The sequence below is a fragment of the Convolutriloba macropyga genome, chromosome 4 (assembly GCF_964194025.1).
Source record: "Convolutriloba macropyga chromosome 4, txConMacr16.3, whole genome shotgun sequence".
Classification (NCBI taxonomy): domain Eukaryota; kingdom Metazoa; phylum Xenacoelomorpha; order Acoela; family Convolutidae; genus Convolutriloba; species Convolutriloba macropyga.
Genome location: NC_134471.1, coordinates 44322369 through 44341591, shown reverse-complemented (window position 1 = coordinate 44341591; position 19223 = coordinate 44322369). Strand labels below are relative to the sequence as shown.

General features: G+C 36.0%; 1 protein-coding gene across 2 annotated transcripts in view; it reads left to right on the top strand.

Annotated features, from left to right (window-relative positions):
- Positions 1-19223, top strand: part of LOC142337698 (GATOR1 complex protein DEPDC5-like) — a 186920-nt gene that overhangs the window by 119750 nt on the left and 47947 nt on the right. For both annotated transcript variants that reach the window (XM_075387143.1, XM_075387144.1), the window contains 4 exons: positions 3045-3154; positions 3758-3965; positions 9236-9457; positions 15715-15900. In XM_075387143.1, the coding sequence (XP_075243258.1) occupies positions 3045-3154; positions 3758-3965; positions 9236-9457; positions 15715-15900 (726 nt within the window). The remainder of the gene's footprint in view (positions 1-3044; positions 3155-3757; positions 3966-9235; positions 9458-15714; positions 15901-19223) is intronic.

The window sequence follows — 19223 nt, the reverse complement described above, 5'->3', positions numbered from 1 at the left end:
AACAATGCAAACAATATGAAGAAAATAGCAATGCTAGAGGGCATTGCTGAAACGCTGATTGAAGAAGATAAAGCTGAGTATGAATCAAATTTAGCGGCATCCCGATCAACTGAAAAACTTTTCAAATACTACAGAAACTTCAAAGCGACCGCGATTCCAAATTCTGTCTCCTTTAAGAACGAAATTGCTAATGATCCTGTTCGTCAATGCTCTCTTTTCTCAAAATATTTTGCCTCAATTTTCAAAATTTCTTCCAGCTTCGCCCCCATTGCTACCCTTATTTACAGATTTTGATATTTCCCAACAAACGATTGAAAAGATCTGCGAAATTTTGGATGTTCACAAAGCAAAAGGTCCGGACGAAATTCCTGCAATTGTATACAAAAGGTGTTCAAGGGCAGTCAGTAAATCGCTAAACCAGATTTTCTACAAAATAAAACAAACGTGTGTTTTTCCAGGTAGCTGGAAAAACTCAGTAGTTGTTCCCGCCTACAAAAAAGGTTGTAAGGCTGAGGTAGAGAATTATAGGCAGGTTTCTCTTCTGTCAATTGCATCTAAAATTTTTGAACGTTGTTTGTTTATATGTCTCCGTCAATTAAATTAAACTTGTACAAATCTATGGTATTGCCCGTTTTATTATACGGAAGTGTTTGTTGGTTTGCTAATGTAACAAACACAAAAGTACTTGAAAGTGTTCAGAAAAAGAGTTTGAAATGGATCAACAGCACGAGCAATAACAATTATAGAGAACTACTTTATTGCAGTCGTATCTTACCGCTCTCTTTATATCTACAATTACAGGATTTACTTTTTCTGTCTAAAATTCTTACTGGTCATTTCAACTTCAATATTGATCAATTTGTCTGTTTGAGGACCACCACACGTTCATTACGGAGTGAAAACGAACTGAAATTCGAACATTCAAAACAACACCTTGAAATTTGTCAGCAAAGCTTCTTCTTTAGAACTTGTGCTCTTGTGAATAGACTTGCACACAGCTTACAATTCGGAAATGCATTGGGTTTGAAAGGTCGACTACTCAATTATCTGTGGCATCATTTTGAAACGAGTTACAACGAACTAGTCAGCGATACGTGGAAAATTTAACAGCAACCATGGACAAAGAACCGGGACACAGTCCCCGCGCCCGACGACACCGAAGGGCCAAATCCCTACTACTACTACTACTACTACTACTACTACTACTACTACTACTACTACTACTACTACCTATTACTGGCTGGTGAAAAAAATCGGAGTTGTTTAGGTTGCAGTGATCTTATTTGGGATCTTATCTGATCTGTTGCAAGAAATTTCCCCGGTTCTCTGGTTCCTGTGTCTGTTTTGTTGTGACGAGTGCTGGTTTCGCTCAAATACAGCTTTGGGTTGAACCTTCTTTCCGATGCGTGATTTTAATTAAAGTGGGAACTTCTGTTTTGCTGTGGTTGGCTAAATTCTATATTTGTAGTTGAGAGAACTCCTACACCTAGTTGAATCAACAGAAGTTTTTTGTGTGGGAACTAAAGTCCTTGTTTCGTTATGATTGTCCATCTTTGACGTGTGAAAGATAATTTTAGGAGACAGTGGTCGACTAAAGGGTGCTTTGGCAGGCGAAAATTTTGCTCCACTCTACTGTTCTTATGATTTTGCTGCCGGATATAACACTATATATGTCGTCTACTGCTGATCCGGATGATCTTGAACTGTTTTCTTTCAGTTCAATTTCATGGATCTTAAGGTTTGTGAATGCGAAAGCAAGTGTTTGAACACAAAAGAAGGAAAGTAGAAACAGAGGAAGGGCACTTCCTCCGTTTCTACTTTCCTTCTTTTGTGTTCAAACTCTTGCTTTTGCCTTCACAAACCTTAAGATCCGTGTTGTTGCTCTAGACGTAATTCTTTCTCGTCAGGTACATTTTCGAATTTGCTTTGATTTCCTGCAGACGTTGTTCTGATTGTTTTGCCATCAAGCCTTCGAGCTCCTTTCTCTGGACTTCCAGTTTGTTACAAGCGCAATTTTCCGGCGGCGAGTCCTTCTCTACTCCGGTCAGTGGCCGATTTCGTGAAGTCGGCCTCAGCTTTCTCTTCAACGTCTTCGGCTATTCGATTTTCTTCATAAATTTAGCCTTTTTCGGCTAATTTTCGCTATTTGTTGTGGATGCCACTAGAACTGTCAAATATAATCTGTGTTTTGACCGTGCCCAAACTTTCATCAGGACTCGATAATATCTCTTGAAATTGCTAAAAATATTAAAATTTCCGAAATTTTGGTCTTGCCATTTCGAGAGTTTTAGCATATAAATTGCATATAAATTTCCAATTTCTTTTCCAATTTGTTACAGAATTTTTATTGGACTCAATTTATTTTCTGTTTTCAACTTCTCTGCCGAAACTAATGCTTTGGTAACAATCAATTTTCCGATTTTCGGTTATTTTTATAATCGCAAAGTGTCTTTCCGATTGTCTAAAGTCGGACTGCGATAATGTTTTCTTTTCTTACAACATGCGCTTGGTGTCAACATCGAAGGGCCTGAAATACTTTGGTTTTAACAATTGACTCTGCTGTTTGTTAATGACTTCATCGTACCTCACGAGGAAATGTGAAATACCCTTCCTGCCGTCATCGTTCTGTTCTGTGTCGAATAGCCTTCTATTTCTGTAAGGTTTTGTAAAATTAACTTGATTATCTCTGTTCGTTCTGCATCCAACATTTTCAGCTGGCCATCGGTGATAACTGGTTCTGGCTCTCGGTAAGGTCTTACCAAATTGTCTTGCGGTATCGGGCTCAAGTTCTAGCCAGCTACAACTGCAAGGCGACGACAGTGGCCATTGTGAGTTCAAAAACATTGCGTTTCTCAGTCGAAAATGCATTATCTATTCCCGCTATTTTTATATTCCCATAAGGAATAATGCCCATATGAGGTCCGTAAAGTAAAGAGATTGCCTGTATAGTGTGTCTGGGGGACTGTTATAGGACGATGGAACTGATAAATTCAGTGTCACTTAGTCGGCGTTTCAAAGTTATGTGAAAAGGTGTGTTGTTTTAGCAAGGGCAGCAAGTCGCACCACATCGTGACTCGAAACAGGGGATATGAGAACGACACAATTAAAAGTTTCATGTACACACACAAAACAGAGGAGTTCTCAGCCAAGAACAGTTAGTGACAAAACATTTCTCTACATTGTTGCGCAGCAACTCTGTAAAGATTTTTGGTTAAATTTTCATTCTTGCTCAAAAAATTTTCTTATAGAATTTTCAAAAGTTCCTGGACTTACACCCGGTTAACCAAATGCCTGCAAAGGTAATGACAGTTATTGGCATCTGACACAGATAAAGAAAAGATGACTTCTATTAATGATGTTACATTCTTTTTTACTATCAACAAATGACACTTTTAACGCTTTTGATGGTGTCTGTTAATTTTGTGGTATTGCGGCCTCTTATGAGCTTATGAGGTTGCATAAACCATTATCAATTCAAAAGGCTAATTAGTTCGTTCAAAAAGGCTTATAACAAATTTTGCATTTTTCATGTTTCGGACCCAGTTCAGTGGGTATAAAACTTTCACTCACTCGTGCTCTATTTTGGTAGATCTATAGTAACATGCTGTAACAGCACATAGTCTGTAAATCTGTAGTTGGGGGGGGGGGGAGTCATAAATGGCATTGAGGTCAGAAACAGAATAGATCCAATTTTGAAGAGGAATGGAAGGAGGGAAACATCTCTCTCCAATTATGTAAATCATAAGTGTCATTTTAGATGATGGATCTGTCCCGTCATCTTCCTCGAGTAGTAGTGGCTCGGGAATCAGCCAGGGGATGCCTCAAATGGAGTACAAGTACTACCTGAAGAGCCCTTCCTTTCCATCTCCCCACCAGAACACAGCAGTCACTGGCAATTCGGCTGAGAAGATAGCGGGAATGCCCCCATGTGGACACAGCTATTTGCCCACTAGTGTTAGATTCAGGTGGGAGTTCAGGTGCTTTTTAATTGCTCTCAAACGAAGTTTGTAGCAATTATATAACTCCAGCTGGTCTTTTTTTCGCAGTTTGTTGTATACTACCGGATTATAGTCTGATCATTTTTTCGAACCAAAGGATTTGGATTGCATTGGGGATCTGTCTTTTTTACGATTCGGAGAGGATTATTGGTGGAGCTTCGTTTTTGATCGATAAATTAAATTATTATTAATAGCCGCCCTCATCTTCTCAGCCGGCTATTATAGCGCTCCTATTTTTTTTTTTTACTTCGTCGAATAAAAAAATGTTTCGCTTTACCTCATTTTGCCGCCTTTTCAACATTTTGCGTGAAATCTTTTTGACTTCTCTAGGCTAGTTTCTCTCTTCTCTCATTCTGCTAAAAGTGATTTTGAACATCAGTTGCTCAGCAAAGCAATTCAAAATGAACAGTCAGTATAAAAAATTGAAGTCAGAAATAGAAACGGGATAAACCCATAAAGCCCAATTTTAGATGCCCGCTATTTGAACGTCGGTCCTATAAGTATTAGTTACCTCTCTCTAATGCTGATTGTTATTGATAGTAGCCCCCTGTAGCCTCTCTCTAAGAAACAGAAGTATGTTCAACTACGAAATGCCATCAAAATAAATCGGACTTAAAAAAATGTTTTTGTACGAAAAACTTTTTTTTTCAATATCTTCTGTTATTTCAATCCCAGTCATGCTTATTGGAATCAACGGCGGCTATTTTCCGGCAATCTGCCGGGTATGTTTGCATATGTAAAAGTCAGTGCCGCATGTGAAAATTGAGTGTTTAGGTGGAACGGCTGAATTGAAAAGAGAGAGTATTTAATTGCTCTCGAACGAAATTTGAAGCAATTTTTGTAAACGTGTAGGTCTTCATAAAGAGTATTGTTTTTCTCGAGTTTCTTTTTTTATCGGAAGTACTGTTTGATCAAACAGCCTGTTGACGTAAAAGCGAACGTGAGTCCGAATTGTCGTGTGAACTATTTTTCTATGAAGAGATGAGTTTTTTATCATGCGCTTCGTTGAATGAGTTTTCAACTTTGAAAACTGATTTTGAGAGAATGCGGCTTATAGATAACCGTTTTGGGCTGTTTTATTGTCCATTTGGCTCAATTTTTTTTGCTTGTTATTAAGTTTAATTGCTCTTGAACAAAGTTCATAGCAATTATTGTAAACGTGTGTGTCTTTTTTATGCAAATTTTTCGCTTGACAATTTAGCGCTTTTTTCTAAAACATTCCTTGACGTCTCAGGTGACCTTTTCACGCTTTCGTTCTTCATTTTTGAGTGATCTCTATTGCTCTGAAGTAAAGCTTGTTGCAAATATAAAATCGGTTGCAGCATCGCAGATGAAAATGATTCGTAATGCAGTTGTTAGTGAGTGTGGTTGTGGAGCGGGAGGTCAGTGGTTCGAATCCCTGTGGGAGAATGGTTTTTTGCTCCCATAAAGAAAAATTTTATCCAGACTACAGCCCCTGAATTAAACTGCCTCGCCTGTCGTTCAAGAGCAATAGTGTAAACAATAATTTCTGCCAATGCTGCAGTAAATTATAGCTTTCAGAAATTGATACCGCAAAATTTTTGGTGCTAATGTGTTTCAAGTGCAAAATGGACACATATTTCTCAATTTTTACCTAATTTTTGCATTTTTGTCGTCATTTTGTTGAATTTTGAATCTGTGATGAGCGGGCATTTTTCTAAAAAAATTGTTGTATTTGCGAATATGACAACGTCCCGTATTCTTTGACGTAATATATTTGAAATTTTGTTTAAATTTGTTTCATAGCAATTTCGACTTTTTTGGACGACTATTTTGTTTAAAAGTATATAAAGTTTTCGAATATTTGATTTGTTTTCACTTCTTTTTTTTAGACAGGAGGCTGGCTATGTTAAAGCCATCAAAGCTTAATAATTGAATTGTCTGTTTTTCTGTTTCATTTTTTCAAAATTTTGAATTGCTCTTGACTTTTTCAGGCACTTCTTGCTTTTTGAGTGATTTCAATTGCTCTCATTCCAAAATAATGTTTGTTGTTCAAACAAAACCGATTGTAAGAGAAAGAGAGAGAGAGAGAGAGAGAGAGAGAGAGAGAGAGAATGACAAGGCCTTGATAGCCGAGTGGTTAATACCTCCGTCTAAGTGACGGAATCGAACTCAGGAAGTCGAGGTTCGAACCCTACCGTGGGATGAAGTTTTCGCACCCATAAAGAAAAATTTATCGATGCTACAGTTTGTTAATCAAATCACGCCGCCTGTCATTCGAGAGCAATTTTTCCGTTAGTCGGTTTGTATTACTTTCGAAATTTACGAGCGAAATTTTGTTACAGCCGCATAGCGATAGCTGCGGCTATTATTGGACTTCTATTGGTTTAGTTCATTTCGTCAACAGGATTTTTATTACGACCACATGACGTCACAGCCACTTCAAATCTGCTTTTTTCCTTGTTCATGCAATTTCAACTGGTTCTTACACTATCTTTTTGAAACTGCAGATCTACGAAGCTATTGCTGCTTTTTCTGGCAATCTGCCAGCTATGTTTGTTATTATTAGCCGCCCTCATCTTCTCAGCCGGCTATTATAGCGCTCCTAATTTTTTTTTACTTCGTTGAACTTTTTTGCGCTTTACCATTTTGCCGCTTTTTCAGCATTTTGCGTGAAATCTTTTTGACTTCTTTAGACTAGTTTCTCTCTTCTCTCATTCTGCTAAAAGTGAATTTGAACATCAGTTGCTCAGCAAAGCAATTCAAAATGAACAGAGTCAGTATAAAAAATTGAAGTCAGAAATAGAAACGGGATAAACCCATAAAGCCCAATTTTAGATGCCCGCTATTTGAACGTCGTTCCTAAAATTATTAGTTACCTCTCTCTGATGCTTATTGGTATTGATAGTAGCCCCTGTAGCCTCTCTCTAAGAAACAGAAGTATGTTCAACTATGAAATGCCATCAAAATAAATCGGAGTTTTTGTAGAAAAATTTTTTTTTCGATATCTTCAGTGGAATCAACGGCGGCTATTTTCCGGCAATCTGCCGGGTATGTTTCAAGATTTGACTTGCTGTTCTTTGCAAAAAAAGATTTTGATTGTAATCTGCCGGGTATGTTTTTACAATGAGTCCGTATTATCCGTATTCAAGCACGTCACCTAAGAGCTAGAGTTTCATCGGCTGTGATTTTTGTAGTTGTTAAATAATTTTAATTTATCATTTTTTTTCAATTTTTTGTTGGTTTTCAATTGATTTCATTAATATAATTTAGCATTGTATTTTTTGTAATGAACATTGTTTTTGGTTTTAAGTTTTATTCTCTTTTTTCTTTTGACTTTTTCGGGATAGATTGAATTTTGTTTTTGTTTGAATTTTGTAATACTTTGAATTCGTTTTGTTTTTTATATCTCAACAAGATATAATTTTATGCTATTTTACCTAATTTTAGGTTTTAAGACGTTTATTAACATGTGTTATTCCATGTCATTTTTTAATCCTTTCAGGTTGGTGCTCCTATCAGTATCTATTCGTTTGGCTTTTTTAATAGCCGCCCTCATCTTCTCAGCCGGCTATTATAGCGCTCCTATTTTTTTTTTACTTCGTCGAATAAAAAAATGTTTCGCTTTACCTCATTTTGCCGCCTTTTCAACATTTTGCGTGAAATCTTTTTGACTTCTCTGGGCTAGTTTCTCTCTTCTCTCATTCTGCTAAAAGTGAATTTGAACATCAGTTGCTCAGCAAAGCAATTCAAAATGAACAGAGTCGGTATAAAAAATGGATGTCAGAAATAGAAACGGGATAAACCCATATAGCCCAATTTTAGATGCCCGCTATTTGAACGTCGTTCCTATAAGTTTTATTTACCATCTCTAATGCTTATTGTTATTGATAGTAGCCCCTGTAGCCTCTCTCTAAGAAACAGAAGTATGTTCAACTACGAAATGCCATCAAAAAAAATCGGACTTAAAAAATATTTTTGTACAAAAATCTTTTTTTTTCAATATATTCTATTCGTTCAATCCCAATCATGCTTATTGGAATCAACGGCGGCTATTAGTCTGTTCCAATGGTGTCAATTCTCAGATATTTCTCGTTGACACTGGTGTAGTTTTTTTAAACAAATATCTTATCTAAATCCGGTGAGTTAATGACTAAATGTTATAAGACAAAAGAATGATGCCAGTTGCAGTTAAGATGTTGTTTAAAGCTGCGAAGCTGTAAGCTGAGCGTAGCTATATTGCGGTGCTCTTGGTTTTTTTGGTTCGTCGTCTGACGCTCTTTTTTCGTTTTACATTTGTTCACACAGCAAAGCTGAAAAAGTCAAACTTTCTGAATGACTTCTTCCTCTCACTAACGGCATTTGCGCGCGTGACGTCATTTCTCACTCGCTTTAGCGAAAGTTTTTAGGTTATTTGCGTGATTAGATTATGATCATACGTGACTTACCTCACTCAATAAAATGACTTTTGCACTTTAAAACTTAAGTTTAATTTGAGTTTGTTTAAGATCAAAGGAACTCATATGTGTAATAACGGTTCCTAACGAGAGGCTTCTGTGGAATGAATTTTAACAACCTTTATTGATTTATCGCTGAATTTTTTTTATCCTAATTTTTTAAACGGCGTCGATTTTTTTCAATTTAGATCTGTATCTGTTTCTATCTCTATTATATGGCACGCAGGTCTATTCTTTCGCAGCTATTCCGGCAATCTGCCGGCTATGTTTTTGAAGTTCCAACGCTTCGAGTCGCTTGCGGGATTCTTCCGGTTTGTTTTTTGAGATAAATGTTTTCTTGAATGTTCGGGTGACTTTTGATGAGCCCTTGACTTTTTCATTTGCGTGACCTAACATTCTTTGTCATTCACAAGCGTCAGCAGCTGAACTCAAGTGGCGGCAGTTCACTACTAAAATTCAACTGAAAAATGTCCTAAAATTGGTTTGATTTTTCATTTTTAATTTTATTATTGGTTATAGCGTTATATAAAACCCCCCTCAACCCCCACCCTTTGCGCATCGTTCAACCCGTAACACAGCGCGCTGGAAACCCACCACCTCGTGTGCGCTCCAAGTCCCTTCGATTAAGCTAAAGCTAGCCTCCCTAAACCGTAGCTAGCTATTGGCGAAGCCAACCGCTCGCCGACTTAGTCGTTCATGTTTTTATTTGCAGTCGTTTTCTCTTCCGGGTGGCTATTTTGCAAGCGTCGTGCGAAACATTATTATCGCAAAAGCCTTCATTATTTTGTTTCACAAAGGCTGATATGTATTTGTATTTAGCCTAGAGAACATAGACCTGTTGAAATGGAGTGCGATAGACAGTGGGGTGATGGATCACGAACACTGTCCATACATATTCACACAGAGTGGAGTCAAGTTCTGGAGAAGTCGATTCTGTCTAGTGCCGGTTGTAAAGAAGAGTGTCTCAGCATCACAATCCACTACGCCCACATTCAAACACCCACAACAACATGGCATTGATGCCTCAACTACAACTGCCAAGTTGGTTCACTAGTTTAAAAAAATGTCTTAATCTTTTGCTCTGATGAGATTTAAATATTTACATAGAGAGGCTCTCTCGACCTAATTGAATTACAATTTAATGTTCAAGTAGAAGTTTAATGTATCAAAAAGGTTGTAATTAATAGCCGCCCTCATCTTCTCAGCCGGCTATTATAGCGCTCCTATTTTTTTACAATTCAAAGAATTTCAATTGTATTGGTGCGCTGTGTGTTTTTTTAAGATGTGTTCATACATTTTTCAATGCTTTGATCTTTCGAAACGGTATAAACAGGTAAAGCCCAGCGGGCATTAAGTTTCATTAGAGGCCCAAAGTGGGCTTTAGTAGTCCTTCAAGTGCTTATAGTGGTGCAGCTGCTGGGATGACCTTAATTTATGGTTAAAAGGTCATTTTTAGGAGTTTTGATTTTCGGCTCAAAATGGTGCAATTTTATGTTTTTTTTTGTGTTTTTTAGTTTTTTTTGTTTGATTAGTCTTAGGTTGAAGTTTTTAAAAGTTGATGAAGGCCTTTAGCGAGACAAAATTGCTTGTTGTGACCATTTTTTGAGCGATATGTTTTGGTACTAAAAACACAAACACGCAAAATGATACTAATTTTTGCAATTTTTGTTCAGGTTTTTTTGAAAATTTTTGTCATTTTTTGAGTTTTCTAGCCCTAGGTGTCAAAAAACCTCCTCCAGGGTTTGATAAAGGGTTTGATGATAGATTACTGCATAGTTTCTAGTGGTAATGGAATGGTTTTCATGTTTTTGCCATCATTAATGTTAGCATTTTTTGACAAAACTTGCAATTTTTTCCTATTTTTTGACATTTATTGTCATTATTCAAGTTCTTTGAGTCCCAGGTGCCGGAAAACCTCATCAGGGATTGGATAATAAGTTAATGAATAATTTTAGTTGCCATGAAATAGGTTTCCACTTTTGAATATCACAAATTTAAGCAATTTTTTTTGACAAAATTCGCATTTTTTTCAGGTTTTTTGAAATTTTCGTCGTTTTTTCAGTTTTTCTGGCTTGAGGGACCAGGCAATCTCCTTTGAAGTTTGTTACTAAGGCACTGCATAGTTTTTAGTATCAAGGGAATTGTTTTTAACATTTTAATGTCTCAAATTTTAGCATATTTTTTGATAAAATCTGAAATTTTTCTGTAAAGCTATTGCCAGTTTTTGATATTCGTCCATTCTCAAGTGCGAGAAAACATATTCCACGTTCTGATAAAAAGTTACTGCTTGATTTTTATATTCAATGGATTTCTTTTCAACAATTTAACCTATCGACTTTTAGAAGTTTTTTAATAAAATTTGCAATTTTTTTCAAGTTTTTTCAAAACATTTGTATTTTATTTATTTTTTCTTGCCTCAGTTGCCAGGCAACCTCATCCAGGGTTTGATTGTATATTATTAAATAGTTGCTAGGAGGCAATTGAATGGCTTTCAACCTTTTTATAGAAGGAATTTCTATTTTTGAAGTTTGAGATTTTTTTCTAAAACTTTTTGCCTATCGATCTAAGAGCCAGTGAGTTTTTTAAGGTTTGCAATTCGTTACTAGATAGCCTCTAGAGACCCAGAAATGAGTCTGAAGATATTTTTATCACGATTTTTAGCAACATTTCCTTATAATTTGCAATTGATTTCTTTTTCTAAATACTTTTGTTCATTTTCGAGTTAATCGATCTTCAAGGGCCGATGAAATTTTTCAGGTTTTGCAGATATAATACTGGACCGATTTCAGAAACAAAAATTGGTTTTGATCATCTTTTTGAAATAGGTATTTTTAAAGGGAAGAAATTTTGCCTTAGGGTTTAAAAGCTTCAAGAGTTTTAGCGATGTGTATATTTTTGTTTAGTTTTGATTCTTTTAGTTTCTCAATTTTTTGATGACTTTGTTGTGTTCTGTCTGCCTTTATCAATTGATCTGCTGGTCAGGTAGGGTACGTTTGAGTTTTTCATTCAATTCTTTGAATTGTATTTCAGGACTTGTCCTGCTATGTTTTTTTACTTTATCGAACAAAAAAATGTTCCGCTGTACCTCATTTTGCCGCTTTTTCAACATTTTGCGTGAAATCTTTTGGACTTCTCTAGGCTAGTTTTTCTCTTCTTTCATTCTGCTAAGAGTGATTTTGAACATCAGTTGCTCAGCAAAGCAATTCAAAATGAACAGAGTCAGTATAAAAAATGGAAGTCAGAAATAGAAACGGGATAAACCCATAAAGCCCAATTTTAGATGCCCGCTATTTGAACGTCTTTCCTAAATTTATTAGTTACCTCTCTCTGATGCTTATTGGTATTGATAGTAGCCCCTTTAACCTCTCTCTAAGAAACAGAAGTACGTTCAACTACAAAATGCCATCAAAATAAATCGGACTTAAAAAATGTTTTTGTACAAAAATCTTTTTTTTTCAATATCTATTCTTTCAATCCCAATCATGCTTATTGGAATCAACGGAGGCTATTTTCCGGCAATCTGCTGGGTATGTTTTTTATATGCTCTCAAACGAAATTTACAGCGATTATATTTTTTTGTGGTCTTTTTTATGCAATTTCTTCTTGGCTTATTTTTCGTCTGATCGTTTAGAATTTTTGTCCTCAAAATGGGGTTAACAGGTGACGCCCGGAGGGCATAAAGTTCTTTTAGAGCTTTATGGCTCATTTGTCTCTATGAAGGGTGGTTCTTAAAACTGGCCCTCCCCCCTTTACCCCCCCCCCCCCCCCCCCCCTCACTTAAAAGAAACGGGAAAAAGCCCGGTCATAGTGCATAAGGTTATCAAAGTATATTAGAGCCATTGCTAGCTGACATTAGTAATAAGCTTTATAGCTTTCAGTTTATAAGCTGAGTTAAATAGAGTTTTAAAATATAACGGAAATTGCACACCGAATTGGAACACTTTTTGAAACTTAAGAAAAAGTTCTTTCAATCTCTTCTTTTTCTGCTTCAATCACGATGTGCGTCAAGCGCGTCAACGGCGGCTGGTGTCCGGTAATTTACCGGATATATTTGGAATAATTGCGCATTGATGAATTGGAGGCATTATATTCAACCAGAAGAAATCAAAGCTGAAATTTCATGTTCCATCAGAAATGAAATTCTAAAGAAAACCAGGTAAACTACAATTTTTACCTTGGCCCGTGGCCATGCTCCATGAGGCCTGTGGGACTTACTGTGATTCTTTACTAATTGAAAATCGAGAATGATCTTTGGAATAATTAAATTGAATGCCTAACGAAAACTTTTTATAGCTGCGAAGCTGTAAGCTGAGCGAAGCTATATTGCGGTGCTCTTGGTTTTTTTACAATCCATGAATTGGATTGTATTGGTGCTCTGTCTTTTTTTTTTATTTTTGTTAGATGTTTTCACACCTGTTTCCATGATTTTGAGCTTTCAAAACGGGATAAACAGGTAAAGCTGAGCGGGCATCAAGTTTCATTAGAGGCCCGCGTTTAGTAGTCCCTCAAGTACTCAGAATGGTGAAGCTACTGGGAAGGCCGTAATTCAAGGTTAAAAGGTCATTTTTGGGAGTTTTTGAGCCTAAAATAATGAAATTTTTAGCACTTTTTCGTCTATTTTTAGATTTTTTGTTAGACCAGTCTGAAATTAAGGTTTATTGAAGTTGATAAAGGTCCTTTGCAAGTCGTAATTGCTTTTTACGGCCACTTTAAGCGCTTTATCTATTGCTACTCCAAACATAGACAAGGTAATTTATACTAATTTTTTCAAATTGTTTGAAAATTTTTGTCATTTTTTGAGTTGTTTCAGACTTTGATGTCAAAAAAGCTCCTATGGGGTTTAATAATAGGTTATTGCATAGTTTCTGGTGGTAATGAAGTGGTTTTAAACATTTTAACTTCATGAATTTTACTTCATGAAATCAAACTTGTTTTTTTTTCAAATTTTCTGACATTTATTGTCATTATTCAAATTTTCCAGCCCCAGGGGGCAAGAAGCCTCATCTAGGGTTTGCTAACAGTTTACTGCAAATATTTTTTGGCCATGGAATGGTATTCAACATTTTAATATCTTTTACCAATTTTTTGATAAAGTTGCAATTTTTCTTTAATTTTTTTGAAATTTTTATTCCGTGGCCAGAGAACCTCCTATAGGGTTTGCTAGTATGTTACTACATAGTTTCTAGGGACAATAAAATAGTTTCCAATTTTTTAATTTTGCAATTGTAGGGAATTTTTTAAATAAAGCTTGCAATTTTCGATTGTTTTCAAATTTTTCGATTTTTTTGTCATTCTCTTGAGTTTAACTATCTTTACTGGCCAATGAAACTTTTTAAATATTGTAAACGGTTTACAAAACAGAACTCCGGAGTCAAAAAAACGTTTTGATCTTTTTTTTAGCCCTATTTTTTCGAAATTTTCTCTCAATTTCTTGATGCATTTGTCATATTTGTCCAGTTTATCTACTTTTAGTGGCAGATTCATCTCTTTCAAGTTCTTTGCAGGAGTTAATGAGTATTTTGAATTGAGTCATACATGGCCTTCAAGTTAAAAGCTTCAAGGGTTTTAGCAATGATCGTTTTTTTTGTTACTTTGTTTGATTCTTTTAGTTTCTCAACCTTTGAGATTTTGTCTTGTTGGCTGGGATTGTTCAATTGATCTGCTGCTCAGGTTCATTAGGTCTGTCTTCCATTCAATTACTTGGATTGTATTTCAGGACTTGTCCTGCTATATTTTTTTGTTTCGTCGTCTGACTCTCTTTTTTCGTTTTACATTTGTTCACGCAGCAAAGCAGAAAAAGTCAAATTTTCTGACTGACTTCTTCCTCTCACTAACGGCATTTGCGCGCGTGATGTCATTTCTCACTCGCTTTAGCAAAAGTTTTTAGGTTAATTGCGTGATTAGATTTTGATCATACGTGACTTGCCTCACTCAATAAAATGACTTTTGCATTTTAAAACTTAAGTTTAATTTGAATTTGTTTAAGGTCAAAGGAACTCTTTTGTGCAGTAAAGGTCCCCAATAAGAGGCTTCTGTGGAATGAATTTTGACACGCTTTATTAATTTATCGCTAAATGTTTTTTTCCTAGTTTTTTTGAGCGGCTTCGATTTTTTTTCAATTTAGATCTGTATCTGTTTCTATCTCTATTATATGGCACGCAGGTCTATTCTTTCGCAGCTATACCGGCAATCTGCCGGCTATGTTTATATAATTGCTAAAACAATAAAATTTCCATGTTCATGAATCATGCGCATTTATAGTTTTCTTTTGGGTAAAAATTGATTCAAACCCTTGTCTCTATTTTTTGTTGTCTTCGTTTAAAAAGGATTAAATTCTCTCATCCTCATTTTAATTTAACATTTTTATTCGCAAGAATCAGAGTTGTTCAATTTGCCCTGAAAAATTTGTTTTATTATCGACTTAACGCCGTGTGCCATTTATTCATCTTTTGTATGCAACGACAGACAATTAATTTCACCTTGTGGCTAATTTTGATATCTAATTGCTCTCAAACAAAGTTTGTAGCAATTAGATCCGTCTTGTTTGTCTTCATTATGCAAGTTTTTGCACTACCGACTTTTCGTCGGCTAGTTTTTTTCGTCTTACTATTTGACTTATTGCCCACAGAAACGGGATAAATAGGTAAAGTCCGGAGGGCATTTAGTTGCTGAGAAGTTCTGTTCGAGCCTAGTCCTTTACTAATCTTCAAGTATGCCATTCACCGAAAATGTTGAAGACAAATCTGTCGAAGACAAATCTGTCGAAGACAAATCCATGGTGTGCAAGGCGGTTTTTGGAGTTTGACCCCCTCTACTCCTTTCCACCTCCCCTCGTTTACTCCTTTTTTTCCATCTGTACGCCCGTTCGCTCGACCCCCTCTCCAGGTGCAGTATCCATCACAACTTCTTTCGCTATTTTTGTTTTTTATGACCTAAATCATATGAATTTGTTCATTTTTTCTGGAGAAATAAATTCTTTCTTTCTCTCTGAACTTTTTAACAAGTTTTAAAGGTTGCTAAGGGCTCCGTCGGAGAATTTTTCATTCGGCTATTATAGTGGCCTTGTATTTAGAAAAGGACGAGAAAATAGAATGTTACTCCAGATCTCTTGGATAGAAACAAGGTAAAACTGAATGAGAAGAAGGAGAACTGAACAGGTTAGGCAACCAGTTCTTGCTGATTGCAGAAAATTTTTATTTTAGATCTTAAATCCTTTTGTAGCTGATGCAAATTTTTTTTCACTCTCGATGAGCTAATGTACAATCTGAACTAATTTTGTGCTTAATTTATTCGAGTAGGTATTCACCCTTCCTATACGACTTCCCGCGGACGGAGCGTGAGTTGCTGGATAGAGTGGACAAGTTCTGTCGCTTCATCGAATATCTAAATGGCCTCGACCACATTCGAAAGGGAGCCACCAATCTCAGAATGTCAATGGACTCAAACACACAACCTCCTATTCACTTGACGCAGCACTCGTCAGGGTTCGTGTCTCTTCTGAGCGAGTTAATTTCAAATTTCTGAATTGAACGTATCTAGGGTAATCCTAAATTAACTGAGCTCTGTCATAATTTATCTTTGTTTTCTCAATACATAGTAGTGATGAAAAATCTCTCGGTTGTTTTTGAACACATGATCAGATTTGAATTATGTAGAGTCGTTTTTGCAAATGATTTATCTCTGATTTATTTTGCCATTGATTCGGGTGTTGAAAATTGCTTCTTGAGAGTAACACGATCCTCCTCAATTCTACTTGCCTACTTATTTATTACTTGTAGATTTTTTCGCAGTGTTAGACTAAACGAATATCTGACGGGGTTGACACTAGGACTATGAAATGCGTGTACAAATGATTTTATTTACAAGAGTTTAAAGTGGCATTTAAATTTTCAACTTGCGGTTGAACTCTTCTTACATTTTGGTCAATTATCTTTAATCGGTAATGCGTTTTTATAATTAATTTGTAGTACTGCAGCTCATTTTTAACGATATAGAAAGCATTGTAGAGGAGCCTCGTATTTGGCACTTTTATATGATGTGAAATGTTGATTTATAGAAATCAGTGCTGAGCCACTGAAGATAGGATCAGGATCAAAGTCACTTAAAGTGTTAACGTTTCATCAGATCTGGAGACTAGGGTTAATCACAACAAAAAAATCTAAATCAGGACCCAAATGTATCGATCATAGAACACCGTGATCTAAAAAATGTTCCTACACCAGGACCCGGGGCAGGTATGGGCCAGGCGAACTTGGGCGGGTCAGGTGCAATTCAAGAGCATAATCATAGCCTGTACCAAACATCGGTCACGCCCTCCGTCTGGCGCATACAATACACTAGTTGGGTCTTTGTTTGCCCATACCCGAACTTTGGTCTGGTCAGAAGAAAGAAAGAATTTATTTCCTTGATCAAGTAATACAAATCTAACATCTAATGATAAACAAAATAATTCTTTACCGCAACCAAAGAGGACAGGTAACGGGGTACTAGTTCCCCAAAATCCTGCAGCAGTGAGACTCTCTAAACTTGCAGTCAATATTTAAATAAGTTTCAGAAAAAAAGTAGTATAAATGTTCTCGGGAAAAAAGCTATAACTATTTATTGGAAATTCCGATCGGCCTCAGCATTTCTGGGTCATCATTCCTCGTATAGTACTACACTCTGGGACTTAAACCTGAAGCTCGAAAATTTTTGAATGTATTACAAAATTACAAAATGCTAAAAAAACCACATAAACTGCAATGTCTCGTAAACTACGGTGTTTTAGAGGCTCATATTTTTACACAAAAAAGCCAACTCTCAAATAAACCTCTGGTTGCATTTATCCAAGGGTATAGAAAAGAGAAGAAAAATAAAATCAGGCAAAGAGGCTACTGACAATATCATTGTTGTTGACTTAATAAATTTCTTTAAAATTGTGGTAAAAATAAATAAGTTTATTTACACAACCGCAAACAATATCTTCAGGAAAAACGTCTGCATTTGGAAGAGCATCGAAAAGCTTAGTGGCTCTTTCCTTAACTGGTCTTTTTTCAATTTGCTTCCTACAAATGGTTTCTTTTAGCAGCGGTTGTGCCGAACTGCGGGTTATCAGCCTTTCAACAAAAGTACACATGTCATTGAGTTGTGGCTCTTGGTGGAGCTTACTTAATGATTTAAAGACAAAGTTAAGAAGTTCGTATATATGAAGTTGATACACGTTCAAAATTTTAGGCTTCATAAAAAGATCTGAAGAACTATCACTATATTTCTTTAAATAAATTAGCTTCAAAATTTTCTTTTGGAGCATAAAAATAGGCTCCAACATTGAATAGCTTGTACAACAGTAAATCAGAACACCGTATTGGATAATAGAGTTATCGTTGGTTTTGTAGTATTCTATTATTTTAGATTGCGGGGCCAAATGCCTAAGTTTTGCCAATATGCCACAATGCTGAGAGAGTCTCGATGTTACGTATTGTGCATGTGAAACAAGAGATAGCTTATTGTCTACAAAGACACCAAGGTACATGCACACATGTTGGACATTTAAGGTTGAGTTATCAATCAGGAACACATTATCAATAGCATTTTGCTTAACATTCATCTGAACTGTTTTATCAACATTAAGAGACAATTTGTTCGGTGAACGCCAATTTTTTACTTCATTTAATTCTTTTTGAACGACCTCACTTTCAACATCAATGAAAGTGAGGTTCGTATCAGCAGCAAACAACACACTTTTTGAGTTAGTGCACCTTAATGGTCAATCATTAATGTATTTTAAGAAGAGGAGTGGACCAAGAATAGAACCCTGTGGAACACCGTACTTAACGCTTTGCCATTTAGATACAACACCATTAACTTCAACCTGTTGCTGGCGATTGGTTAAGTACGACTTCAACCAATCTATTTCTTTTTTGACCTGACAACATACGAGTCCAACTTCTGAAGTAATATAATTTGATCAATGCTATCAAATGCCTTACGGAGGTCAAGGAAGAAACGATTTATAGATTTGACATTACACTTTTGCCTGATATTTTCGGTTATTTCTACAAGTGCGTCGATGATACTATACTTGCTTCTGAAATCAGATTGACAGTTGCTTAGCAGATTACAGCTTTCAAAAAATTTGTGCACTCTTTTAGACATGGCACGTTCAAAAATTTCACTCCATATAACAAGGAGCGATATTGGTGGATAATTTTTCTCTTCAAGTTTTGAACCTCCTTTATGCAGCGGTAAAGCTTTTGCGTACTTTAGTATTTTGGGAAAGGTGCCTGCAGCGAATGAAATGTTAATCAAATGTTTGAGGAGGCAAACTACCACTGTTGCTGTTGAGTTTAACCAGTATTTTAATTATACCAGCAATACCTGATAACGTTTTATTTTCTAGGTTAATGATTATCGCTAATATATTTCAATATCATCAACATTATCATCGGGTGCATTAATACAAAACGAGTTAAACTTCTCAGCAACATCCTCATTGGAGAGTGTAGTAGTCGCTTCATAACAAGAAGGATATATTGTTACCCTAAGGGATTGCATACTTCTGTCACTGATTTCATTAAGTAGTTTATAAGTTTGTTTAGCGTCACCAATACAGGACTGAAATTTATCAGCAAAAAAAAACGATTTTTTTCCCTTTTTGTAGGCAATTTCAAACTTAATACGATGATAATGAAAAGATGAGAAGCTAGCACTGTTTCCAATTTGCTTCCGTTTTCATGTGTTTGGTTTCTTTTCATCCTCAAATTTTTCAGGGATTTGTTAAACCAATTGGGTATTAACTTTGGTTGTTTCCGAAACGTTTCTTGCGGTG